This window comes from Furipterus horrens, unplaced genomic scaffold (genome assembly GCF_987537825.1).
Source record: "Furipterus horrens unplaced genomic scaffold, mFurHor1.1.pri manual_scaffold_17, whole genome shotgun sequence".
NCBI classification, from domain to species: Eukaryota; Metazoa; Chordata; class Mammalia; order Chiroptera; family Furipteridae; genus Furipterus; species Furipterus horrens.
The window spans coordinates 9,123,483-9,149,962 of NW_028327187.1; the positions used below are offsets into that span (position 1 = coordinate 9,123,483).

At 35.8% G+C, this 26,480-nt stretch overlaps 1 protein-coding gene and 3 pseudogenes across 1 annotated transcript; all 4 read right to left on the reverse strand.

The window, feature by feature from the left end:
• Positions 1-7,211: 7,211 nt before the first annotated feature.
• On the reverse strand, positions 7,212-7,308 carry LOC149990459 (U6 spliceosomal RNA; annotated as a pseudogene).
• Positions 7,309-10,043: 2,735 nt separating this feature from the next.
• LOC149990460 (chromobox protein homolog 3-like) lies at positions 10,044-10,430 on the reverse strand. The gene is made up of 2 exons (XM_090263920.1): positions 10,268-10,430; positions 10,044-10,194 (listed from the first exon to the last, which is right to left on the reverse strand). The coding sequence occupies exons 1-2, from the start codon at positions 10,428-10,430 to the stop codon at positions 10,055-10,057; spliced, it is 303 nt and encodes a 100-aa protein (XP_090120046.1). The 3' UTR covers positions 10,044-10,054.
• Positions 10,431-16,955: 6,525 nt separating this feature from the next.
• LOC149990461 (barrier-to-autointegration factor pseudogene) lies at positions 16,956-17,332 on the reverse strand (annotated as a pseudogene).
• Positions 17,333-18,401: 1,069 nt separating this feature from the next.
• The window catches only part of LOC149990462 (polycomb complex protein BMI-1 pseudogene), a 55,036-nt pseudogene continuing 46,957 nt past the window's right edge, over positions 18,402-26,480 (reverse strand).

Here is a 26,480-nt window from a genome sequence, read left to right on the forward strand (position 1 = left end):
AGCCTTTGAGGGAAAGAAAAACTGAGTAGATAAAATATGGGCATCTGATACAAGCTGTGCCTTTGCTCCTACATCTCTGTCATTTGGGACTCCTCTCTGGCAAAATCTAGGATGTTCCCTGTTCTGTTTTTTAAAGGTTACGAATGTAATAATTTAAAGACTATAAACAAGATGAAATTATATAATTGTGCTTCTTTTACACTGCTGACAATGAGATGTTTAACTACAATTTTCCCATACAAATTTGAAATAATATTCATATTGAATATATTCCCTGACAAATAACTTATAGGTGATAAATATACACAAAGTATGACCAAAACAAAATATAAATTAAAAGTTGTTGGAAGTATTCATATTTTAAAATCATGTTTGCTTTATTTAAAAATTAATACCTGCATAAGATCACAATTTTTATATTTTTAGACATTACAGAGAGGATATATTCCATTGTTTATAACTGTTAAAGAAACTCAAATTAGAAAATACTGCTATGACACATATTAAAATAAAAAACAAAACTTGATTTATTCTATTTATTTATTTATTGTTGGCACTATTATAGCTGTCCCCCATTTTCCCATACTTTGCCCCCCTCCACTCAGTCTCCCGGGGCCTTCTTGGCCTTCCCCACACTGTTGTCTTTGTCCATAGGCTATACATATATGCATATATGTTCTAGTCCTCACATTGTCTCCTCTGTGAGGCTCATCAGCCTATTCCAGGTAGTTCATGCCTGTGGTTTTATTTTGTTTGTCAGTTTATTTTGTTCATTAGATTCCACATATAAGTGAGATCATACAGTATTTGTCTTTGTCTGACTGGCTTATTTCATTTAGCGTAATAATCTCCAGGTCCAGCCATGCTCTTGCAAAGGGTGAGAGTTCCCTTTTTTACTGCTGCATAGTATTCCATTGTGTAAATGTACCACAACTTTTTTATCCACTTGTCTACTGATGGGCACTTAGGCTATTTTCAGAACTTGGCTATTGTAAGCAATACTGCTATGAACATAAGGGTGGGTATATTCTTTCTGGTTGATGTTTGGGGATTCTTAGAATATATTCCCAGAAGTGTTATCACTGGGTGATAAAGCAGTTCCATTTTTAATTTTTTTTGGAAACTCCATTTTATTTTAAAAATTACTTTAGAATGACAGTCATTGATGTGCATTTTAAAAGCATATCAAACAAAATAAAAACAGGTTCACAGATACAGAGAACAGACTGTTGGTTGCCAGAGTGGATGGGGGTTTGGGGGTTGGGTGCAAAAAGTGAAGAGTATAAAAACAATAAATTGGTAGCCACAAAATTGTCATGGGGATGTAAAGTACAGCACAGGAATATAGTCAATAACAGTTTAACAACTTAGTATGGTGTCAGGTGGCTACTTGAATTATCCAAGGTACCACTTTGTATATGATTGTTTAACCACTATGTTGTACACCTAAAAATAATACCAAATAATATTGAATGTAAACGGTAATTGAAAAATTTAAAAAATTAAAGATTATTAATTCCATCACATTCAATAGATAAAATTTGGGAAGATGATATGCTATTTTCATATTCCTTGGTTAAAAATTTTCCTTTAATTAAGGAATTAAATTAAAAAGTAAAAAAATAACACTGGGAAAATATCAAAATTATAATATTTGCTATTTTTGCAATGGAGTATAATTTAGAATTACATTCCTATGTTAGAAATATCATATGATAATAAGCAAGGCTCAGACACAAGTTATCTGCAAAGATCGAACTAGTTCAATGAACTTTAACAACCATTTCTAACTACATTAAACAATATTTTAATATAATATTTATAAATATATAATAGAGTACTGTCCTATATTGATACAACATTGTACAACCACCATAATGTGATCTAAATATTACAAAGAAGACTTATTCAAACAAGTCGGTAAAATAAAAGTAGTAAATATTTTTAGGCATACAAATTTTAAAACTGAAGTTTACTTTCTTATGATTGGTTCTATGCAAGTAAAAATGAGACAAAGAAATAAAAATGGTTAAATATGCAGGAAGTAGTTATTCATAGTGAAATGGCAACATTCTATGCATATTCTATCCATCATTCCATGCATATTTTTATTTTTGAATTTCAATATAAAGAGCTCTCTTTTCTACAGATTCATAAAACAGCACAATAACAAGCACAATCCAAGAGAATAAAATGTAGGTGTTACTTGAGGTTAACAAACTATGACCCAGTGCTTATATCCACCACAAAATATTTTCAAATCCAAACAATACTTACAGAACCATTTCACTCAGAAAAAGAATATTGTTTGCCTCCACAGAAACCAATTCTTTATAGAAACAATCTTTCTTTTCAATGTACATAAGAATGTCACACCTAATTCACCTTTTATAGTGAAATATAATATCACTACAAAAAAAGGCTAATTGGACCATTAGTCACATGTTAGCATTTATAAAGGTGAATGGTATAAAGATACCTATAGAAATCAAAAAGTTTAATGTTTTTGCCCTCAATAGTCTTAAGTATCAACCAAATGAAGTTATTGAATACTCATTCACTGATGAATTTTGAGATATGTTGACAAAGAAAGGTTGGCAATTACCACTAGGACTCTTGCTGGTTCCATTTATAGTCCGGGAAAAACAAAGGAACTGAGGTTGAGGAGACTGGATCGGACTATAGGGACTAGGAAAACAATTTGTCTTGTCATTCCCAGAGTCACTATCCAGCTCTCCAGTATGTGTCAGTCCATCACTTTCATGATTAATATTCTGTTTAAAATGCCATGGGACTTGTAAATGGGTTGGCATTGAATCTATTATAGACATTTTAACAATAATAATTTTTCCAATCCATGAACACAGGATACTTTTCTATTTACTATTGCTTTCTTCAATTTATTTTATCAGTGCCTTATGGTTTTCAGTGTAGAGATTTCTCATCCCCTTTGCTACATATTTTTTGTTTTTGGTGCTATTGCAAAGGGATTATTTTATTTATTTATCTTTCAGATACTTTGTTTTTAGTATATAAAAACAGCATTTTTTGCAGAAGCAGAGAAAACAATTCTAAAATTTATATAGAACCCCAAAGTAACTAAAGTAATCCTGAAAAATAATAACAAAGCAGGAAGCATCACAGTTCCTGATTTCAAGATATATTATAAAGCTATAGTAAACAAAACATTATGGTACTGGGTTAAAAACAGGCATGTAGACTGATGAAACAGACCTCAGAGCCCAGAAATAAACCCATGAATTTATGGTCAACTAATATTTTGAAAGGGAGCCAAGAATACTCAATGGAAAAAAAAAGTCAGTCTCTTCAATAAATGGTGTTGGGAAAATTGGATATTCACATATAAAAGAAGGAAACTAGACCCTTATCTTACATCACTCACAAAAAATAAAATTAAATGGGTAAAAGTATTTTTAAATATTTTATTGTTTATACTATTACAGTTGTCCAATTTTCTCCCTTTGTCTCCCTCCACTGAGCCCCCACACACTCCCTCAGACAATTCCAACACCATTGTCCATGTTCATGGATCATGCATATAGGTTTTTTGTCTGATCCCTTCACCTTCTTTCAACCAGTCACCACCTTCCCTTACCTCTCTTACAGCTGTCATTCTGTTACATGTTTCTATGCCTCTGGTTCTATTTTGCTTGTTAGTTTATTTTGTTCATTAGTGTCCACATATAAGTGAGATCATATGGCAGTTTTTTTTCACTGACTGGCTTACTTCACTTAGCATAACAGTCTCCAGGTCCATCCATGCTGTCACAAAATGTAAGAGTTCCTTCTTCTTTACTGCCGCATAGTATTCCATTGTAAATGTACCACAGCTTTTTTATCCACTCATCTACTGATGGGCACTTGGGCTGTTTCCAGATCTATAGATTGCTTTGGGTAGCATCCACATTTTAATGATGTTAATTCTTCCAATCAATGAACACCGTTACATGCTTCCATTTATATTTTTCTTCCTCAGTTTCTTTCTCCAATGCCCTATGGTTTTCTGAGTACAGTCTTTTACCTCTTTGGGTAAATTTATTCCAATGTACCTTATATTTTTGTTGCAATAGCAAGTGGGATTGTTTTCTTAGTCTCTCTTTCTGAGAGCTAGTTCATTATTGGTATATAAAAATGCCATTGATTTCTAATTATTAATTTTGTATCCTGCTACTTTGCTGAATCCATTTATTAGGTCTAGTAGGTTTCTGTTGGAGCCTATAGGCTTTTCTAAATACAATATCATATCCTTGAATAATGGCAGTTTTACTTCCTCCTTTCCAACTTCGATGCCTTTTATTTCTTACCCTTGTCTGGTCACTGTGGCTAGGACTTCCAGTACCATGTTGAATAAGAGTCATGAATTCAAAGATCCTTGTCTTGTTCCTGATTATAAGGGGAACAAGTAGTTTTTGCCCATTGAGTATGATGTTGACTCTGGGTTTGTCATATATGGCCTTTATTATGTTGAAGTACATTCCCTATATTCTCACTTTGCTGGGAGTTTTTACCATAAGTGGGTGCTGGATTTTATCAAATGCTTTTTCTGCATTTATTGATATGATCATGTGATTTTGATCCTTCAATTTGTTTATGTGATGTGCCACACTTATTGATTTGTGAATATTATTCCAACCTTGCATCCCTGGGGTAAATCTCACTTGATCATGGTGCATGATCTTTTTAATGTATTGCTGAATCTAGTTTGCTAATATTTTGTTGAGGATTTTAGCATCCATGTTCATCAGGGATTTTGACCTATAATTTTATTTATCTGTTGTAGCTTTATCTGCTTTTGGGATTAAGATAATACTGTCCTCATAAAAAGAGCTTGGCAGTCTTCCCACCTCTTGAATTTTTTGGAATAGTTTGAGAAGGATAAGTGTTAGTTCTTTGAATATTTGGTAAAATTCATCTGTGAAGCCATTTGGTCCATGACTTTTGTTCGCTGGGAGGTTTATTTATTTATTTATTTATTTATTTATTTATTTATACTGATTCAATTCCATTAGCTGTTAGTGGTCTATGCAGGTTTTCTGCGTCTTCCTGATTCCATTTTGAAAGATTGTGTTTTCCTAGAAATTTATCCATTAAATGAATTAAATTCTTAAACGTGGGACCATTTAAGATCTGAAAACCACAATACTCCTACAAGAATACATAGGAAAAATGTTCCTTAACATGGTACTTGGCAATGATTTTTTTTAGATATGACAAACTAAAGCACAAGCAACAAAAAATAAAAATAAAGAAGTGAAAAAATATCAAATTTAAAAAGCTGGGCACAGCAAAAGAAATGATCAACAAACTGAAAATGTAATCTACAGAATGTTAAAGTGATCTGAAAATTATCTATCTGACAAGGGAGTAATATCCAAAGTACATAAAGAACTCATATAACTCAATAGCAAAAAAACCCAAATAATCCAATTAATTAATAAACAAAGAACTTGAAAAGGCATTTTTGCAAAGAAAATATACAAATGACCAATAAGTACATGGTTCAACATCACTAATCATGAGGGAACTATAAATCAAAACTACAATGATATATCACTTCATGCCTGTTAGAATGGCTATCTACAAAAAGGCAAGAGATAAATATTGGTGATGATGTAGAAAAAATAACACTTGTGCACTGTTGGTGGAAACATAAATTGGTGTAGCCACTATGAAAAACAGTATGGGGATTCCCCAAAAAGTTAATGAAACTACCATATCATTTAGTAATTCCATATCTGGGTATATATCTGAACAAAATGAAAACACTAACTCAAAAAATATCTACACCTCATGTTTATTGAAGCTTTATTTACAATAGTCAAAACATGGAAACAATCTAAGTGCCTGTCAATGGATAAGAGGGTTAAAAATGTGGTATACAAAATAAAATATTATCCATCCACAAAAAGAAGAAAATCTTGCCATTATTGACAATATGGATGGACCTTGTGGGCATTATGCTAAATGAAATAAGTCAACCAAACAGATAAAGACAAATACTGTATGATCTCACTTATTGTGAAATCTTTAAAAAATACTTAGAAAAGGACATTATATTTGTGGTTATCAGATATGGTAGTTGGGTTGAGGGGTTAAATGAAGTTGGTCTAAAGGCATGAACTTCCAATTATAAGATAAATAAGTACTAATGATGTAATTTACAACATGAGATCTATAGTTAACACTGATGCAAAGTGTATTTGAAAGTTGCTGAGAGAGTAAATCCTAAAAGTTCTCATTATAAGGAAAAAACATTTTATTCATTTCTTTTTTACTATCTATTTGTAATTAAGAATATTAACTAAATTTATTGTGGCCATCACTTCATAATAAATGTAAGTCAGGTCATATGCTATATACCTTAAAATTATACAGTGTTTTATGTCAATTATATCTCAATAAAACTGAGAAGGAAAGAAACACTACTGACTTTTGCATGTTGGTTTTATTTCCTGCCACTTTACTAAACTCTCTGATCAGATCTAACATCTTTTTACTGGTGTCTTTAGGATTTTCTCTAAATAAAATTTTCTCCTGTAAATAAAGCCATTTACTTCTTCCTTTATAATTCTGATGTCTTTTATTTCTGTTTCTTGAGTTACTGCTCCAGTACTATGTTGAATAAGAGTGATGATTGCGGGAGGGGGTGGGTTGGGTGGGGGAGAGAAATTAGGGGAAAAGGGGACAACTGTAATTGAAAAACCAAAAGAAAAAAAAAAAAAAGAGTGATGAGAGTAGGCATCTTGGTCTTGTTCCTAAGCTTCAGGAAAGCATTTAACCTTTCACCATCGAATATGATGCTAGCTTGCGGGCTTATTATATCTGGCTTTTATTATGTTGAGATTTGTTCCTTCTATACAATGTGTTAAGAATTTTTATCCTGAATGCATGTTCAATCTTGTCAAATGCGTTTTCTCCATCTATTAAGATGATTATATAATATTTATCATTCATTCTCTTAACTGGATGTATCACATTTATTGATCTGTGTATGTTGAACCAACCTTGCATCCCAAGGATAAATCCCACTTGACCATGGTGTATGATCCTTTTAATGTGCTACTAAGTTGGATATGCTAGCACTTTATTTAAACATTTAGCATCTATATTCATCAAAAGTATTGGCCTGTACTTTTCTTTCTTTTAGTGTTGTTTTTTTTCAATTACAGTTTACATTCAATACTATTTTTAAAAATATGGGACACCACGAATTTGCATGTCATCCTTGCACAGGGGCATGTTACTCTCTGTATTATTCTAATTTTAATATATAAGCTGCTAAAGCATGCCCTTTTTTAGAGTTATTTTCTGACTTTGGTATCACTGTAATGCTGGCTTCATAAAGAGTGTGAGAGTTCCTTCCTTTTTGATATTTAGGAAGAGTTTGAGAAGGATTAGCATTAATTCTTCTTTAAATGTTTGGGAAAATTAAACAGCGAAGCCACGTGGTCCTGGGCTTTCATGTATTGAACATTTTCAATTACTAATCCAATCTTGCTACTTGTTCTTGGTCTCCTTATATTTCTATCTCTCCTGATTCGTTCTTGGTAGGTTGTATATTCCTAGGAATTAATCCATTTCTTCTAAGTTATCCAGTTTGTTGGAACATCATTATTCACAGTGCTTCTTATGATCCTTTGTATTTTTGTGGTTTCATTTGTAATTATTCTACTTCCATTTATAATTTTGTTGCTTTGGGTTTTTTTTTTTTCTTTCTTAGTCTAGCTAAAGGGTTGTCAATTTTTTTTATCTTTAAGAGCCTAAATCTTAGTTAATAATTTCCAATACTCTGTTCCACATTTTTCTATTCTAATCTATTTCATTCCTTTGGCTAAATTTGATTTGTTTGTTCTTTTTTTTCCTAGTTGTTTGAGATATAGGTAGGTTGTTTATGTGAGATCATTTTTTTGTTCTATACATTTATAACTATAAACTTCTTTCTCAGAACTGCTTTTGCTGAATTCCATATGTTGTGTTTTTATATTTTTTTCTCTCATGATACTTTTTAATGTTTCCTTTAAATGTCTTCTTGTATCTGTTTGTTAAGGACAATGCTGTTTAATTTCCTTGCATATATAAATTTTCAGTTTTTCTCTTGTTATTCATTTCTAGTTCTATACCGGAGACAATACTTGATATGATTCCAATCTTCCTGAGTTTGCTAAGACATTTTATGCCCTAACATATAATTTATCCTAGAAATTGTGCATACATGCTTTGGAGGAATATGTGTTCTGCTGTTGTCTGATAGAATGTACTGTATGGGTTTATGTCTGTTAGATCTATTCAGTCTGCGGTGTTTAAATACGTTGTTTCTGTCTTGATTCTTTTTTCTGGATGATATATTCTTAGCTGAAAATGGAGCATTAAAGTTCACAACTACTATTGTATCACCATTTACTTGTGTTAGTATTTGCTTTATATACAATTTTGTGGTGATGTCAGGTGCATACATATTTACAAGTATATTTTCTTGATGGATTGCCATTTTTATCTTGAAGTCTGTTTTGTTTGATATCAGTATAGCTACCCTTGCTTTATTTTTAGTTACCATTTACTTGAAATATTTTCTTCCATCCTTTCTCAGTTTCTGTGTGTCTTTAAACTAAAGTGAGTCTCTTATGCAGAACATATCCTTGAATCTTGTTTTTTTTTATTCATTCAGCAATTGTGTGTCTTTTATTTTTTTAAAGCAATATAAAACTATTTATTGACCACTGTTTACCAGTATTTACAATAAAGTAAACAATATACAGTTGGATAACATTTGGTTTACTACAAAGTTAGTATTTCCTGGCTTCTGCTGAACCAGTAACCCAAATACTGAGACTGAGCCTACATGTAAGGAATGAGCTGGAGTAAAAACATGCAGGTCAAGACTTCGGATTATGGAAGTTTGCTCATCCATTTATTCCAGCAGGCCTAAATTGCCAAGGTTTCTAATGACTTGATTAGGTTTCCATGAATAAAGTTTTACACACTCCATGATCATAACTTTTCAGTCAATATAACACAGGGATTTTAACTTTAAAGGAACAACGTACTAGGTGAAACCTTTAAGTCTTGCTTGCCTAATTAAAACACACCAGGGTTTGCCTAGTTTCTTCATTTGGGACGGGACATTGTTGGTAGTGATAAAATGTTCCTTTCAGGAGTATTGCAAAAACAGAAACAAACAAAAAAAAAAACACTTGCATTTATAATTGTAGATACGGACATGGATTCTGATATGGCTCTTAAACTGTCCAATTTAAACTGCTTACATGATATTCAAATTGCCCAATTAATTACAAATTATCTATTTAATTTCAAAGGTTAAAGCTTCAGGAAAAAGTTCAATTTAACCTGACGTGATTTATTTCTTAGGTTGTTGAAAATAATGGCAGCCCAGAAACACGAGCTTATCTATGGTTGTGAAATGCATTTTGTTTTGGATAAAAAGGAAAAAAAAAAAAAAAAACAGAAACATTTACATATGTATACATGCCAACCACTCCCGACCAAATAAACAAAAATACCCACAATGATCCTTAGGCATATACGACTTAAACACAAATTCTGACTGAGTAACAACAATGGAGGTTCCCCCCCGACATTTAGAAAGCTGTTCTCTAACGCAGAGGAAAGAATATACCATGGTATCAAATGTTCTTTTCTGATCAAGGGAGCAACTACAGAAAGCTTTTGTTCCAAAGTAACCAGTGCTACAGATAAGCTACAGACGCAACCCCCCACAACTCCCCCAGTACTACTTCAAAACAAACATGATTGTTATTAGAATGCAGTTATTTCTTCACACTATTAAATCAAAAAACCGAGACCCAAATTTTATATATATATATATAAAGCAATGCAAAGAATTATTGGGCTTCGTCTTCTGGACAAGAACGCCAAGTTAGTCTCTCTTCATAAAAAGTAATTACAATTTGAGGACACTTCCTATTTGCCTCTTCTGCCAGCACCAAATCTGCCTCATCTGAATCTTTCCATTTCATGAGAAACATTAATTCCCCACTGCTGTCTGTGGCACCAATTATTCGTTCAGGATCAAGACCTCTGGCAAAGCGTCTTGGTTTATCAGCGGCATCTCTTTTCTTCTTTGGTTTGCTATCATCAGATTCACTGTCAGATAAAGACTTTCATTTTGTACCATCTTTTTCTTTACCAGCTTTTTGAGAATTAAGAAATGCTTCGATTAACTCTGGACAATTTAAATTTTCTTCAGGTTCCCAGGTATTGTCAGCATCTGTGAATCCCTTCCACTTCAGGAAATACTCCACATTCCCATTCACTACACGTCGGTCCAATACTTTTTCCACTACAAATTCTTCAGGCTCTGCCTCTTCAACTTTTTTACTCTTTCCATTCTGTTTCCGATTTTTTTGCAATGTAGTTTTGTTGGAGGCCATTTCTTTATCGCAGACTTGAAGAGCTGTTATTCACCGCTTCCGCGCTGCACCGGCTCCCGAGTCCACGACGTCTCCAGCCCTGCATGCCTTCAGCTCCAGCAACATCCAAGGGGGCGCAATCGTGTGTGTTTTAATTGAAGAATTTAATCTGCTTCCTGTTAAAGTAATTCCTAATAGGTAATACCTTGTTATTGCTATCTTGTTCAATGTTTTCTAGCTGTTTTGTAAATCAGTGTGTCTTGCTTCTTATTTTGTGATTTAACGACCTTTTCTATCAGTATGCATTGACTTCTTTTTAAGGAAAAAATGGTGATTTATTGATTCATACAACTGAGGAGTCAGAGGTAGTTCTAGCTCTCAGGCATGGTTAGGTTAGATACAGAGAGACTCAAATGTTTCCTTTTTTCTTTCTATCACCCACCATTTTTTCTACTTTCCACTGTATGTTTTTTTTTTTTATTTATTAAAATTCTTGGGGTGACATTGGTTAATAAGATGATATAGGTTTCACCCTGGCTGGTGTGGCTCAGTGGGTTGAGCATTGGTGAGAGGCAACCAATCCGTGTTTCTCTTTCTTATATATTGATGTTTCCCTCCCTCTCTTTCTCCCTTCCTTCCCCTCTCTAAACCTAAAAATAAAATCATTTAAAAATTATATGTTTCAAGTGTACATTCCCATGATACATGATCTATGTATTACATTGTGTGCCCACCATTCAAAGTCAAATCTTCTTGTCACCATATATTTGACCCCTTTTGCCCTCTACTATCCCGCCTTCCCTCTGGTAACCAACATATTGTTGTTCATTGACTTCTTTGTTATGATCTTGTGTGTAACTGCTACAGGTTTTCCTTTCTGTTTACCATGAGGTTCACATAAAATATCTTGAAATTATAACACCTTATCTTACTCTGATAACAACTTAACTTTAATAGTATTTCCAAACTTTATACCTTTACTCCCTCTTCTAACACCTTTGGTTATTAATGTTACAATTCAATATTTTTATATTTTGAATTGAATAACATATTATTATAGTTATGATTATTTTAAATATATTTCTCTTTTTTGTACACTAGAGTTGTAAGTAAATTATGCACACCATTACCATATTACAGAATCCATCTTTGACTATATATTTGGCAGTGAGTGTTACACTACCTTTATGTTTTTCTATTATGTTAGTGTAACATACATTTATTTCAACTTTAAGAATGCCCTTTAGTATTTCTTTTTGTTTGTTTGTTTCCAGCTTTTCATTTTATTTTATTTTATTAATTTATTTATTGTTTTTCTATTACAGTTGTCCCACTTTTTCCCCCATTGCTCCCCCCCACCCAGCCCACTCCTTCTCCCAGAGTTGATCCCCACCCCGTTGTCCATGTCCGTGGGTCATTTATACTAGTTCCTTGACTAGGCCCTTCCCCTACTTACCTCCCTTCTCTCTCTCCCTCTCTTCCCTTGGTAACTGTCAGTCTTCTCCTTGTTACGTGTCTATGGTTCAATTTTGCTCATTTGTTTGTGTTGTTCATTAGTTTCCTGTATTAGGTGATATCATATGGTATTTTTCTTTCTTTGCCTGGCTTATTTCACTAAGCATAGTTCTCTCTAGTTTCATTCATGTTGTCGCAAATGGCAGGAGTTCCTTCTTTCTTTCTGCTACATAGTATTCCGTTGTGTAAATGTACCACTGTTTTTTGATCCACTCATCTACAGATGGGCACTTAGGCTGTTTCCAGCACTTGACTATTGTAAGTAACATAGGTTTTTTGAATTGGTGTTTCAAGATTCTTCAGGTTTAATCCTAGCAATGTAATTGGTGGATCAAAAGGCAGTTCCATTATTAGTTTTTCGAGGAAATTCCATACTGTTTTCCACAGTGGCTGCACCAGTCTGCATTCCCACCGACAGTGCAGTCGGGTTCCCGTATCTCCACATCCTCGCCAGCACTTGTTGTTTGTTGATTTGTTAATGATGGACATTGTGACCGATGTGAGGTGGTATCTCATCATGGTTTTTATTTGCATCTCTCTGATGGCTAGTGATGCTGAGCACTCTTTCAAATGCCTATGGACCCTCTGTATGTCCTCTTCGGAGAAGTGTTTATTCAGGTACTTTGCCCATTTTTTAATTGGGTTGTCTGTCTTCTTGGCGTTGAGATGTGTAAGTTCTTTATATTTTTTGGAGATCAATCCCTTGTCTGAGGTATCATTGGCAAATATGTTTTCCTATATAGTTGGTTCCCTTTTCATCTTGCTGATGTTTTCTTTTGCTGAGCAGAAACTCTTGAGTTTGATGTAATCCCATTTATTATTTCCTTTATTTCCCTTGCCTTAGGTGATATATCAGTGAAAATACTGCTGTGTGGGATATCTGAAATTTTCCTGCCTGTTTTCCTCTAGGACCTTTTTGGTGCCATGGCTTACATTTAAGTCTTCGATCCATCTTGAATCTATTCTGGTGTAGGGTATAAGTTTGTGGTCAAGTTTCATTTTTTTGCATGTCCCTGTCCAGTTCTCCCAACACCATTTGTTGAAGAGGCTCTTTTCATTCCATTTTATGTTGATTTCCCCTTTGTCAAATATTAGTTGACCATACAGACCTGGGTTTATTTCTGAGCTCTTTTAGTATGTCTTGTAAGGCAGATCTAGTGGTGATTAACTCCCTCAGCTTTTGTTTGTTTGGGAAAGTCTATCTTTCTTTTATTTCTGAAGGACAGTTTTATCAAGGTGTAGTATTCTTGGTTGACAGATCCCTCCCCACCAATATTTTGAATATATAATCCCATTCTCTACTGGTATTTCAAGGCTTATTGTTAGTTTTGGGTCTTGAATCAGGCAAACCTGCATTCTGTTGAGCTCCCTGGTAAGACTGGGATACCACCTTGGCTCTGCAAATGAACAATGCTGTTAGTAGGAATTTCTACTTGGGCACTGCTGCAAGTAGGAACTAGGTTTGCCAATATTTGACCACTGGTTACCGAAAGCCCCATCCTCCTTCTCCATCACTATCTGGCCACATTGGATGAGCCCCACAGATTCTCCTAAAATTCCATTAGTCAAGACCAGAGTGGACCTCCTGAAAATAACCCACAACATTGGAGAAGCTGGGTGTCCAGCTTGGGTTCTTTATTTCCCAGTGGAGAAATTGTGGGCTCATGAGGGCCCTGTCAGTATGTTGTAGTGTCTACCTGGCAGAGGGTCAATGTGTAATGTGGTCAGTCTTGATCTTTGTCATGCAATGGGTTACTTCAGGTTTTTTGCCAAGTTCTAAAATTTTCTTAATGGTGTCCTGTTTATGGATAGTTGTTAGTTGGCCTTTTTGTGAGAGGGCCTAAAGTTTGGATCAACCTAAGTCATCATTCTGATGATGTCACCCTAGCAAACTATTTAAATTAGTTCATTTTTTCAATTAAAATTTCTTTTTATTTTTCAATTAGAGTCTACATTCAATATTATTCCATATTCATTTCCGGTGTACACTATAGTAGTGAGACAATTATATATTTTACAAAGAGGTCTTCCTGATATTTCAAGTACCCATATGCCACCCCATATTTTTATTTCAATATTATTGACCATATTCCCCATGCTGTACTTTACATCCTTGTGACTCTTTTGTGACTACCATTTTGTAGTTCATAATTCCTTCAAGTTTTTCACCAAGACACCCAAATGCCCTCGTCCTTGACAACCACCAGTCTGTTATCTATATCTATGAGTCTGTTTCTATTTTGTTTGTTTATTTTGTTTTTGCAATTTCACATAAAAGTAAAATCATATGGTAGATTTCTTTCCCTGCCTAACATATTTCACTCAGCATAATACCCTCTAGGTCCACCCATGCTGTTGCAAATGGTAAGAGTTCATTCTTTTTATGGCTCAGCATTATTCAATTTTATATGTGTAGCACAATTTTTTATTCACTTGTCTGTTGATGGGCACTTGGGTTACTTCTATATCTTGGCTATTGTAAATAATACTACAATAAACATAGGGGTGCATACATTCTTTTGAATTACTGTTTTGGATTTCTTCAAATAAATACCTAGAAGTGGAATTGCTAGGTCACAAGGCAGTTCCATTTATAATTTTGTGAGGAACCTCCATATTCTTTTCTACAGTGGCTGCACCAGTCTGCATTTTGACCAACAGTGGACTAGAGCTCCCTCTTTTCCACATCTCTGCCAACATTTATTGCTTGTTGGTTTATTGATGTTAGCCATTCTTACAGGTGTGAGGTGATATTGCATTGTGGTTTTTAGTGATATTGAGCATTTTTTCATGTGTCTATTGGCCATCTCTATGTTCTCTTTGGAGAAGTGTATATTCAAGTCCTTTGCCCATTTTTAATTGGATTGTGGGGTTTTTGGTGTCGTCTGATATATTTAAATTTTTTTTATATTAATCCCTTTTTGGATGTACTATTGGAGAATATGTTCTCCAATTTAGTAGGTTATCTCTTTGTTTTGTTGATAGTTTCCTTGGCTGTGCAAAAACTTTTCAGTTTGATATAATCCCATTTGGGTTTTTTTGTTTGTTTGTTTCCTTTTTCTGAAGAGACAAGTCAGAAAAAATATTGCTATGATAAACATCTAAGACTTTGCTGCCTATGTTTTCCTTTACCATTTTTATGGTTTTGAGTCTCACATTAAAGTCTTTAATCTATTTTTAGTTTATTCATATATATGGTGTAACAAGGTGTTCTAGTTTTATTTTTTTACAAGTATCTAACCCATTTTCCCAGCACCATTTATTTAATAGACTATCTTTACCCTGTTGTATGTTTTTGCTTTATTTGTTAAATATTAATGGACTATAAAGGCATTTTTTTTCTTGGTGCTCTATTCTGTTCCATTAAACTCTTTTTATGGCACTATCACGTTATTTTAATTACTATCACCTTATAATATAGTTTGATATCAGGCAGTGTGATATCTCCAACTTTGTTCTTTCTTAAGATTGCTTTGGCTATTCAGGGCCTTTTGTGGTTTCATATAAATGTTTGGATTATTTGTTCTATAAAAATGCAACCAATTTCTGATTATTTATTTTGTATCCTGCTACATTACTTAATTTATTTATTGGTCCTAGTAGTTTTTTGGGGGGAGTTTTTAGGGTTTCTATATAAGTATCATGTCATCTGCAAATTATTACAGTCTTAGTTCTTCCTTTCCACTTTGGAAGCTTTTATTTCTTGTTCTTGACTGATTCCTGTGGCTACAACTTTCCATACTATGTTGAATAAGAGTGGTGAAAGTGGACCTCTTCATCTTGCTCCTGATCTTAATAGAAACGTTTTTATTTTTCCCTCATTGAGTGTGAAGTTGGGTGTGGGTTTGTCCTATATAGCCCTTATTATGTTGAGATATGTTCCCTCTATTCTTGCTTGGCTGAGTTTTTTTTTTTGTTTGTTTTTTTTTTATCATAAAGGAGTGCTGGATTATGTCAAATGTTTTTAGTTCATCTATTAGCATAATCATATGATTTTTATTCTTCATTTTATTTCTGTTGTATATCACAGTTGATTTGTGGATATTGAACAAAACCTTGCATCCCAGAAATAAATCTCACTTGACTATAGTGTATGATTCTTTTAATATATTGCTAAGTTTAGTTTGCAAAAGTTTTGTGGCTGATTTTGCATCTGTGTTCATCCAGGGTATTGGCCTATAATTTTCTTTCTTTGTAGTGTCTTTATCTGGTTTTGGAATTAGGATAATGCTTATCTTGTAAAATGAGCTTGGGAGTCTTTTTTCCTCTTGAATTTTTGGAATCGCCAAACTCTATGTTTTGTTTTATTTTATTTTTTATTGAATATATTGAGGTAACATTTGGAAAACCAGGCAGAATTCTACTGCACAACTCAATAAAATACCATCTTCACAATGAATCTTGTTCCTATCACCCCAAGCAAATCTCTTTCTATCCTCCTTTCTCCCCCTTTGCCCACCTCCACCTACCCCTCATCCCCTTTCTCTCTGGCTCTAACCACACTGTTATCTGTACCTATGTATTATATATTATATTTGTATAGATATATGTATACATATATAATAGTATATATATACATGAATATATGTATATATGCATACATATGTGTATATATAACATATAATATGTAGAAACAGATAATACATATAATATATATATTGCTTAATCCCGTAACTTCCTTTTTTTTTTTTAATTGATTCAAAAAACTTTATATGGACAGTGACTGTTCTTCCAAAAGAGAAGCCCAATGGCATAAAACAGACCAAAGGTGAGGGTGGGGGTGAGGGAAGGGGCCAGGAATCCACCCAGAAAAATTGGTAATTATTGACCTAAAACTGGCAGGGGAAGGAGAAGGGGAATGCATGCAAGAGTAAAAATTCCAAAACACTTGAAATGGTGACGGGAGAGAACTCCCACAAAGACCCTGGAGGACGTCGGAGGTGAGCAGACAGCAATCGTCTCCTTTGTAGAGGACGAGGGAGGAGCCCCCACTCAGCTGCGAACTCTGGACGCTTGAGGCGGGGGTTGGGGACTGGGGGCTCCCCAGAGACCATCACAAGAAGGCGTCACACCACTCTCGAAGGCACCCGAAGCAGTCCCGGGACTGCTTGGCATTGGCGCCACATGTGTCCTTTAGCCACTCCCGGAAGAGGTCTTCATCTTTCTTTAGCACCAGAAACTGGCCAAGGAGCACGTAGGCCTTGTCAAAGCCCCTTTCCTCCAGCTTCTTGCCCAGGACTTCACCAATTCCAGCCAGGCTCCCCCCTGGCTTTTCCCCCATGGGCTCTGCCACGAAGTCTCGGTGCTTTTGGGAGGTTGTCATCTTGATCGCGACTAATCTCCAGCTTCAGTAACGGCTCCTCCCGCCGCCCGGCTGCTCCCGCCAGTACTTCCACCCACTAGAACTTTCCTCCCGTCACTTTCTTTTATCCAGCCCCCCAAACCCCTCCCCTCTAACAGCTGTCAGTCTGTTCCAGGTATCCATTCTTCTGTTTCTATTTTGTCAGTTTATTTTATTCATTACATTCCACATATAAGTGAGATCATATGATATTTGTATATCTATTACTGGTTTATTTTCCCCTGGCTGGTTTGGCTCAGTGGATTGAGCGTCGGCCTGCGAGCTAAGTGTCGCTGGTTCGATCTTCCAGTCAGGGCACATCAGAGAAGGAAAACTCTGACTCCAAAAAACCTCCGCTGCCTTGCGGCATACCTCTTCAGGGGAAAGGCTAAGGGAGTAAACCCCGACAGAAAATCCGGAGCCGGAGTCCCTAAGGCGGTTTGACGTTGTAGTCAACACCCGCAACTCCTGCGGCGCACCTGAAGCCAAGCTGTATTGACTCCGTCTTTCCCTTGGACCCTTCAGCTGCGAAGAGAGGGGGGGTCTGCTGCATGGGCAACAGCAGACCCTCCATATCACCCTGTCCAGGCTCTGTAGCTTCAGCTTCACTGGAGAGGACACTCCAGCGTCATCGCAAGATGTCGATTCAACACGGGAGGAGACAGATACCGTGTCACTCCCGAGTCGGACTGCACAACCATTCTCGGCGGTGCAGATAGACTCTTAAGAAGCTACACCATCGTCTCTCGAGACGGACGGCTGCCGACGACGACGACGACGATTACTGGTTTATTTTACTTAGCATAACAGTATCTAGGTCCATCCATGCTGTCGCAGATAAGACCAATCACAACCAATGAAATTGAAGCAGTAATCAAAAATCTCCCAGTAAACAAAAGTCCTGAACCAAATGGCTTCACGGGTGAATTTTACCGAACATTGAAAGAATTAACACCTATTCTTATCAAACTAGTCCAAAAAATTCAAGAGGAGGACAGACTTCCAAGCTCCTTTTACAAGGCCAGCATTATCCTTAATTCAAAACCAGATAAAGACAGTACAAAGAAAAAATTATAGGCCAATACCCTTGATGAACATAGATGCTAAAATCCTCAAAAAATATTAGCAAACCGCATCTAGAATATGCTATATGTTAAAAAAATAGGTTCACTCCTTTTCCAGAAAACAATGTATACAACTTCTCTTAGCATATATTCGTCCTTTTAACATACTTCTTTGTACATGACATCAATCTGGAAAGTGTTAGGTATGTATATTTTGTTTTTGAGAAACTTTCTTAGGTCCATTATAGTTATTGCTGTCGTGTATTATAAATATCATTCATCATTTGCTTCCTTCTTATATTTCTTTTTGCCTTTGTTAGACTTCCTGATCTAACATGTTCTGGTTAAAAAATTCAATGGATAAATTTATTGTCTCATCAGTTATAGTTCTCTTATCTTCACATGCATTCTCTCTATTTTTATTGGAGGTGTTGGCAGCATCAGCTGAAGAATGAGCTCCATAAAAATTCCTTTTTGTTTCATTTGTTAAAATATCTGAAACTAATTTGTATAGAGTGCATTGGATAGTTTTATCTGACTTTATATTCAGGAGTAGAATGGCTTTGTAATCCTGGACATCACAGATGGAACTATATTTACTGGTCTATAGGTAACACACATAAATATTTTACAGAAGAAATGTAAACATTCTCTTACAATTTGACATCAATCACTAAAGTACACTACATAAAGCACACACATTAAGTGGGACTTCAAGTCCATGATTTTGGTTTTGGTTATTTGATGTAATTTTGCATAATAAAATATCCCAGAAAAGCAGCTGGTGAAAGGCCATTAAAGGTGAAAGAGAAATCCAAGATGGTGGAGGAGTAAATGGAAGCTATACTAACCTCCTCCTAGGACCAATCTAGAATTATAACTAAATTGTAGAGAAATCATCCAGAATAAACACTAGCTGGAAGGAAGCCTTATAACCAAGGATAAACAGAAGAAACCACTTCACCTCAACATGACTGGTAGACAGTGTGGAGGAGGCATGAGAGAGATGGCTGGGCTTGCATGGGCAGCAACTGAAGGTCCAGAGGGATATTTAAGTGGCTGAGGGTTCCCCCTGAGAAGTGTGCATTCTAAACTCCAAACTGTGCTCCCCAGTCTACAGAACTAGAGATTGAAGGAAATCCAGATAACATCCAGCAGTGAAAAGCAGCAGGGTTTCTGTCTGCCAAGGAGAGATGGCAGAAAGCCTCTTAAAGGGCCAATGCACAAAATTTCATTCGTAGCCACTTACCCTGGGCTCCAGCAGAGGGTGGGCAGAATGGTCTAGAGATGGTTGAGGAGAGTCTGGGGCTGGTGGTTCTGGGGAGAGAACTGAAGGAACAACTACCAGGATCCCTGTGCTGAGTCATTCCCCATACCTGTACTGCAGAAGCCATCTTGCTCAGACAGAGCACTCTTCTTCAAATGGCATCAGCTTGAAAGAAACAAGAGCTCCACCTGCAGAAATTATTCTGCCCCACCCTGTGATGCATAAGCTGAGCTGCTGATTACAGCTTGATTAGATTAAAACTGATCAGTTTAACAACTGATTAATTTAACATCTAAGGTGGAAAATACAAAGCAGCCAAAATAGGAAAACAAAAAAAAACAGATCCCAAAAGAAAGAACAAGAGAATTCTCTAGAACAACAGTTCTCAACCTGTGGGTCGCGACCCCTTTGGGGGTCGAATGACCCTTTCACAGGGGTCACCTAAGACCATCGGGAAACACATATATAATTACATATTGTTTTTGTGATTCATCACTATGTTTTCATTATGTTCAATTTGTAACAATGAAAATACATCCTGCCTATCAGATATTTACATTACGATTCATAACAGTAGCAAAATGACAGTTATGAAGTAGCAACGAAAATAATTTTATGGTTGGGGGTCACCACAACATGAAGAACTGTGTTAAAGGGTTGCGGCATTAGGAAGGTTGAGAACCACTGCTCTAGAAGAACTAGATGAAATGGAGGCAAGCAATTTATCAGATAGAGTTTAGAGTAATGATCATAAGGATACTCAACATTACAAAAAAAGACATAGAAACCATAAAAAAGAACCAATCAGAAATAAAGAATGCAATATCTGAAACAGATAATACAGTGGAAGGAATAAGCAGTAGGTTCGATGAAGCAGAGTATAGAATCACTATTTTGGAAGACAAGGTAGGAAAAAACACCCAGGCAGAGCAACAAAAGGAAAAAGAATTTTTAAAAAAGAGGATAGCTTTTTTAGAAACATTTTGGACAACATGAAACGTAACAACATCTGCATCATGGGAATACCAAAAGGAGAGTGAGCAAGGGATCGAGAACCTCTCCAAGGAAAAAAAATAACTGAAAACTTCACTAATCTAGTGAAGGAAAAAGTCACACAAGCCCAGGGAGCTCAGAGAGTCCTAAACAACTTGGGGCCAAAGAGGCCTACACCGAGACACATAAGTAAAATGACAAGGCTTAAAGATGAGGAGAGAATCTTAAAAGCCACAAGAGAAAAGCAGACAATTACTTACAAGGGAGCACCAATTAGATGGCCATCTGATTACTCGAAACATTTCAGGCCTGAAGGGAGTGGTGTGAAATATACAAGGTGATGAAAAGCAATGACCTACAACCAAGGCTACTTTACCAAGCAAGGTTATCATTTAAAATCAAAGAATAAATCAGAAGCTTCCCAGACAAAAAAAAAAAAAAAAAAAAAAAGCTAAAAGGATTTGTTAACACTAAACCAGTACTGCAACAAATGTTAGAAGGCTTGCTTTAAAAAGAAGGCAAAAAAGGGGAAGGAAATAAAAGAGGAAAACAGTCGAACAATAAAATGGCTCTATGTCCATGCTTATTTATTGATAATCAACTTAAATATAAATGGCTTAAATGATTCCAACCAAAAGACCTTCGGTAGCTGAATGAATAAGGAAACAAGACCCATATATATGTTGCCTCCAAGAGACCCATCTCAGATCAAAAGCTACACACAGACTAAAAGTAAAGGGTTGGAAAAAGATATTTCATGCAAATGGAAAAGAAAAAAAAAAGTTAGGGTAAAAGTACTTGTATTTTACTTAATTCTGTTCTGATTTTCATTATTTTCTTCTACTGAGTTTGTGCTGAGTTTTTTTTTTTCCTCTCTCTTTTTCTAGCTCTATAAGATGTAATGTTAGCTTGTTTATTTGGGATTCTTCTTGTTTCTTGAGTTAAGCCCATAGTGATATAAACTTCCTTCTTATTATTGCTCTTGCTCTTGATATGTTGTATTGTCATTCTCTTTTGTCTCATGTTTCTTTTGGTCTATCCTTTTATTTCTTCTTTGACCAGTTTTTTTTTTTTTAGTAGCATGTTGTTTAATCTTCATATACTTGTGGTTTTTCCCAGTTTTTTGCAGTTGATTTGCAATTTTAAAACATTGTGGTTGGAGAAAATTCTTGGTATGATTTCAATCTTTTTAAACTTGTTATGGCCAATTTTATGTCTCAACTGATGGTCTATTCTGTAGAATGCTCCATGTGCACTAGAGAAGAATGTTTAATATGGTGTTCTGAGATGAGAGTCTGTAAACGTAGGTTATGTTAATTTGGTCTAATGTGTCATTGAAGGCTAATATTTCTGTATTGATTTTTCTGTTTGGAAAATCTATTGATAGTTGTCAATGGGATAGTTAGGGCCCCTGGAATAATTGTGTTTTGATCAGTTTCTCTCTTTAGTTCTATTAGTAGTTTATATATTTCTCTGCTCCCTGATTGTGTGAGTATATATTAAGAAGTGTTATGTTTTCTTGATGTATTGTCCCCTTTATCATTGTAAGATATTTATTTTTGTCTCTTGTTACCTTTTTATCTTGAAATATATTTTGTCAGATATAAATATTATTACACCCATTTTTCTTAGGATGCCATTGCTTGTAGAATCATTTTCCACCTTTTTACATTGAGTCTCTATTTTTCCTCACAGCTGAGATATGTACCTTGAAGGCAGCATATGATTGGGTTTTGTTTTTTGATCTAATATGCTACTCTGTACATTTTTTAAAAGATTTTATTTATGTGTGTATTTATTTATTTGTAGAGAGAGGGGAAGTGAGGGAGAAAGAGAGGGAGAGAAACATCAATGTGTGGTTGCCTCTTGCATGCCCCCAACAGGGGACCTGGCCCGCAACCCAGGCATGTGCCCTGACTGGGAATTGAACTGGTGACCCTTTGATTTGCAGGCTGGTGCTCAATTCACTGAGCCACACCAGCCAGGGCTGTACATCTTTTAAAATCCTCCCTGAGGACATTTTTTTTTTTCATTGCTTTTAGAGAGAAAAGGGAGAGAGACAAAATGAGAGAGAGAGAGAGAGAGAGAGAGAGAGAGAGAGAGAGAGAGAGAGAATAAAGCATTTATGTGAGAGAGAGATACATCAGTTGGTTGCCTTCTTATATGCGACCTGAGAGGGAATCAAACCGGCAACCTGGGTATGTGCCCTGACCAGGAATCAAACTAGTGATCTTTCGGTCTATGGAACAAGGCTCCAATGAACTGAGCGACACTGGCCAAGGCTACTCTGTACATTTTTATTCGTGAGTTTAGTCCATTTACATTTAGGGTGATTATTGATGTATGAGGATTTCTTATAACCATGTTTTCTTTTGTTTTTTGCTACCTCTGTGTCTCCATTGTTCATTTTCCTTTGTGTTTCTGCCTGTCATTTTATTTTGTTGGCATTGTATGATTATTCCTTCTGTTTCTTCTTTTTTGTATTATGTGTCTCAGTTCTGGATTTTTTGCTGTGGTTACCATTAGGTTTATACAAAAGAAAGTTTAATATATACAGTAGTTCTTGTTTTTCTTAATGTGTCTTATCTCCACTCCTCTTTGCAAATTCAAACCTTTAGTCCATCCCTATTATGTTTTTTCATCACAAATAATCCTAATTTATACTGTGAGTTTATTTCTGAATTGCTGTAACTATTGTCTTCTTTTTTATGTTTTACCTCCTTTCACCTTATGTTATATTTAAGTGTATAATACCCTATTCTGAAAAAGATTGTAACATCCTGCTACTTTGTGTCTGTTAGTATTGTACTCATAGTTTTGTATCCTTTTGTCTTTCGTTTCAGGTTGAATAACCCCCTTCAGTATTTCCTGTAATAGAAGTCTTGTGGGGGTAAATTCTCTCAGCTTCTGTATGTCTGGAAAGGTCTTTACTTCTCCTTCATATCTAAAGGATAACTTTCCTGGATATATATTTTTGGCTGGTAATTTCTCTCTTTCAATAGGTTGAATATTTGATCCTACTCTGTCCTAGCTTGCAGGGTTTTAGCTGAAAAATCCTATAATATAACGGGATTTCCTTTACAGGTAACCATCTTATTTTCGCTGGCTTCCTTGAGAATTCGTTCTTTGTCATTAATTTTTGATGGTTTTAATATAATTACCTTGGAGAAGACCTTTTTGCATTGAGATAATTAGGTTTTCTGTTTGCTTCTTAGATTTGAGGATCTAGCTTTTTCCATAGGTCTGGGACGTTCTCATCAATTATTTGTTTGAACAGGCTCTTTGTTCCCTTCACCTTCTCTTTCTTGTGTGTCTATTATTCTTATATTGCTCTTTCTGATGGAGTCAGATAGTATTTTTTTGTAGAGTTGTTTTTGTTTAACTCTCAAGTCTCTCTCTTCTTCCATCTATGTCATTTCTAGGTTTCTATCTTTGGTATCACTAATTCCTTTTTCTATGTGGTCAGCTATGTTTTCCAAGCTTGCTAATTCCTTTTTTGTCTGTTTTATTGAGTTATTCATCTGCAGGATTTTTATTTTGGTTCCTTTTATTTGCTGATTTTGTTTCTGAGTTCATTAAACTGCCTATCTGTGTTTTCTTGTGTCTCATTGACTTTTTTCAGAAGTGCACTCTTCAATTTTCTGTCGCTTAAATCACATATTTCAATATCTTTATTTTCTGGAGATTTTTACATTTCCGTTTGAGCTGGCCTTGTTACCTTGGTTATTCATGACATTTAACAGATTTCATCTCCACCTAGGCATGCATGTATGGAAATGAAATTTGCTATTGTTTTTTAAAGAGTGGCACTTTTCTATTTAGTAGGTTGATAAGCAGTTTTTCTTTTGTCTTCCAGCAGGTGGCACTGAAGCACAAGTGTTTCAGTTTCTCTTGCACTGCTCTGGCTTGTGAGGTCTCTGTGGGGTGATAGAAAGTGCCCTGTACCCCCTGGGGAGGTTGGCATCTCCTCTGTGACCAGGTCCTCTCAGTCTTAGGTCACTAGCGTTATGGGGAAATGTGGTGGGGGATGCAGTGCTGAGCCCAAGAAATCCCTGCAACCAGACACTGCTGGCAGTGCAACCATGATGGGTGGTGGCGAGGTGAGCTGGGAGAGGCTGGCTGGTGAGTTTGTGGCTTTGTTCTCCTTTCAGTCATGGTGACTGCCAGACCTCAGCTGCCTCACTTCTAAATCTCCACCCCTGTCACTAGGATTAGCCACAGTGTGCACCTGCTACCCCAGGAAAAGTCCTTCTGTCTCTAGTTTTCAGGGTCGCAGATAATGTGCTGTGTAGCCTGACACTCAATACCACTTCTTTGGGTCTTGCTGCTACCTCTGAAAGGGTGTGGGGAAAGGAGCCTTGGAAGGATGAGGGGAGGTGGCCAGGCTCTATGACTTTGTTTTTCTGCCTGGCAATGGCAGCCACCAGACAACAGTGGCCACACCTCTGTGCTTTGTCTCTGCCCAGGTCATTGGGTTAAGCTACAGCACATATCAACCACTTGGGCAAAAACATTCACCTCACTCTGTCTCTCTGCTCTTCTGGGCTGCAGTCAATGCAGATGGAAAGATGATTTCTCCCCTCTCTTAAGACACACAGTGAGCTCCCAGCTGAATTTGTGGCACCTGTCTCTGATCTTCTCCCTCTCCTCTTCCCCCACTTGCTCTGACTTGCCCACCTTCACATGTTTCAATGTGCAGATCTCTCAGACATGTTTGTGTGTTGAGCAGAGAATTCTTTGTTGAATTATAGCTATTCAAATCATAATTTCAGGGGGAGAGACTAGGGGGGCCCTCTCTCATAAGGCAGCTTTTCAAATCAATAGGGAAAGTATAGATTACTGAACAAATGGTACTAAGACAATTTATTCATTATTTGCGTATACAGTTATGCACTGCTTAACAATGAGGATACCTTTTGAGAAATGTGATGTTAGGTGATTTTGTCATTGTGTGAACACAGGGTATACTTACACAAGCGTACATAGTATAGCCTACTACTCATGCAGGCTATATGATATACCACTATTGTATATGCAGACTTCAACTTCATTATGCAGTGCATGACTGTATGAATATATATTACATGACTATAATTTGTTGGAGATATGTTATGTACTAAGCATTTTACCTATAATGTCTCTAATATTTGCAACAATCATGCTAGGTTGGCATTTTATCACATTTATGTAAGAAAAGCTAGGTTCATGGAGTTTAGGTGTATTGCCAAAAGTAGAAAACATGCCTGTCCTGATCACTGCTGTATTCTCATTGTCCAGAACAGTGCCTGACACATATAGCTCCCCCAAATGTTTTTGAATAATTGACTCTTAAACTCATTGTGGAAAATATATTTCATCTATGCATTGTTCAACTTTTCCTTCTTAGTAAGATAATCTTGATTTTTGTGTGACAATTTTATTCCTGAAAAACAATATACATTTTCCAGCCTTTTATGCAATTAGGAATGGACATGTGACAGAGTTCAGGTCATTGAAATGTAAGTGGTGGTGTCAAAATAGGGCTTCCATATAAGCTCTTTAAGTCTAGATGACTCATCTTGTGTATTTCCTTAGCTTCCTGCCCTTCTGCTTCTTCTTATCTAGCAAATGTATATGATACAGGAAGTAGAGTAGCCATACTGTTGTCTTGAGAAGATATGACTAACCATAGCTAAATTATGTAGCTCCTTTGTGAGAAAAAGAAGGTGCCCCTTTCAAACACAGGGAAATACTGGACAGTGAAAATTATCACAATTATTTGTGGAAGTCTTGGTTGAGTAGAAGACAAGAAGATGCATTTTTCTCAGGAAATCAAGGACTCACGTATTTGTGGACATATGATGAGGAAAAAGAAAATCTTTAATAGAAACTACTATATGAAGATTTTTGTT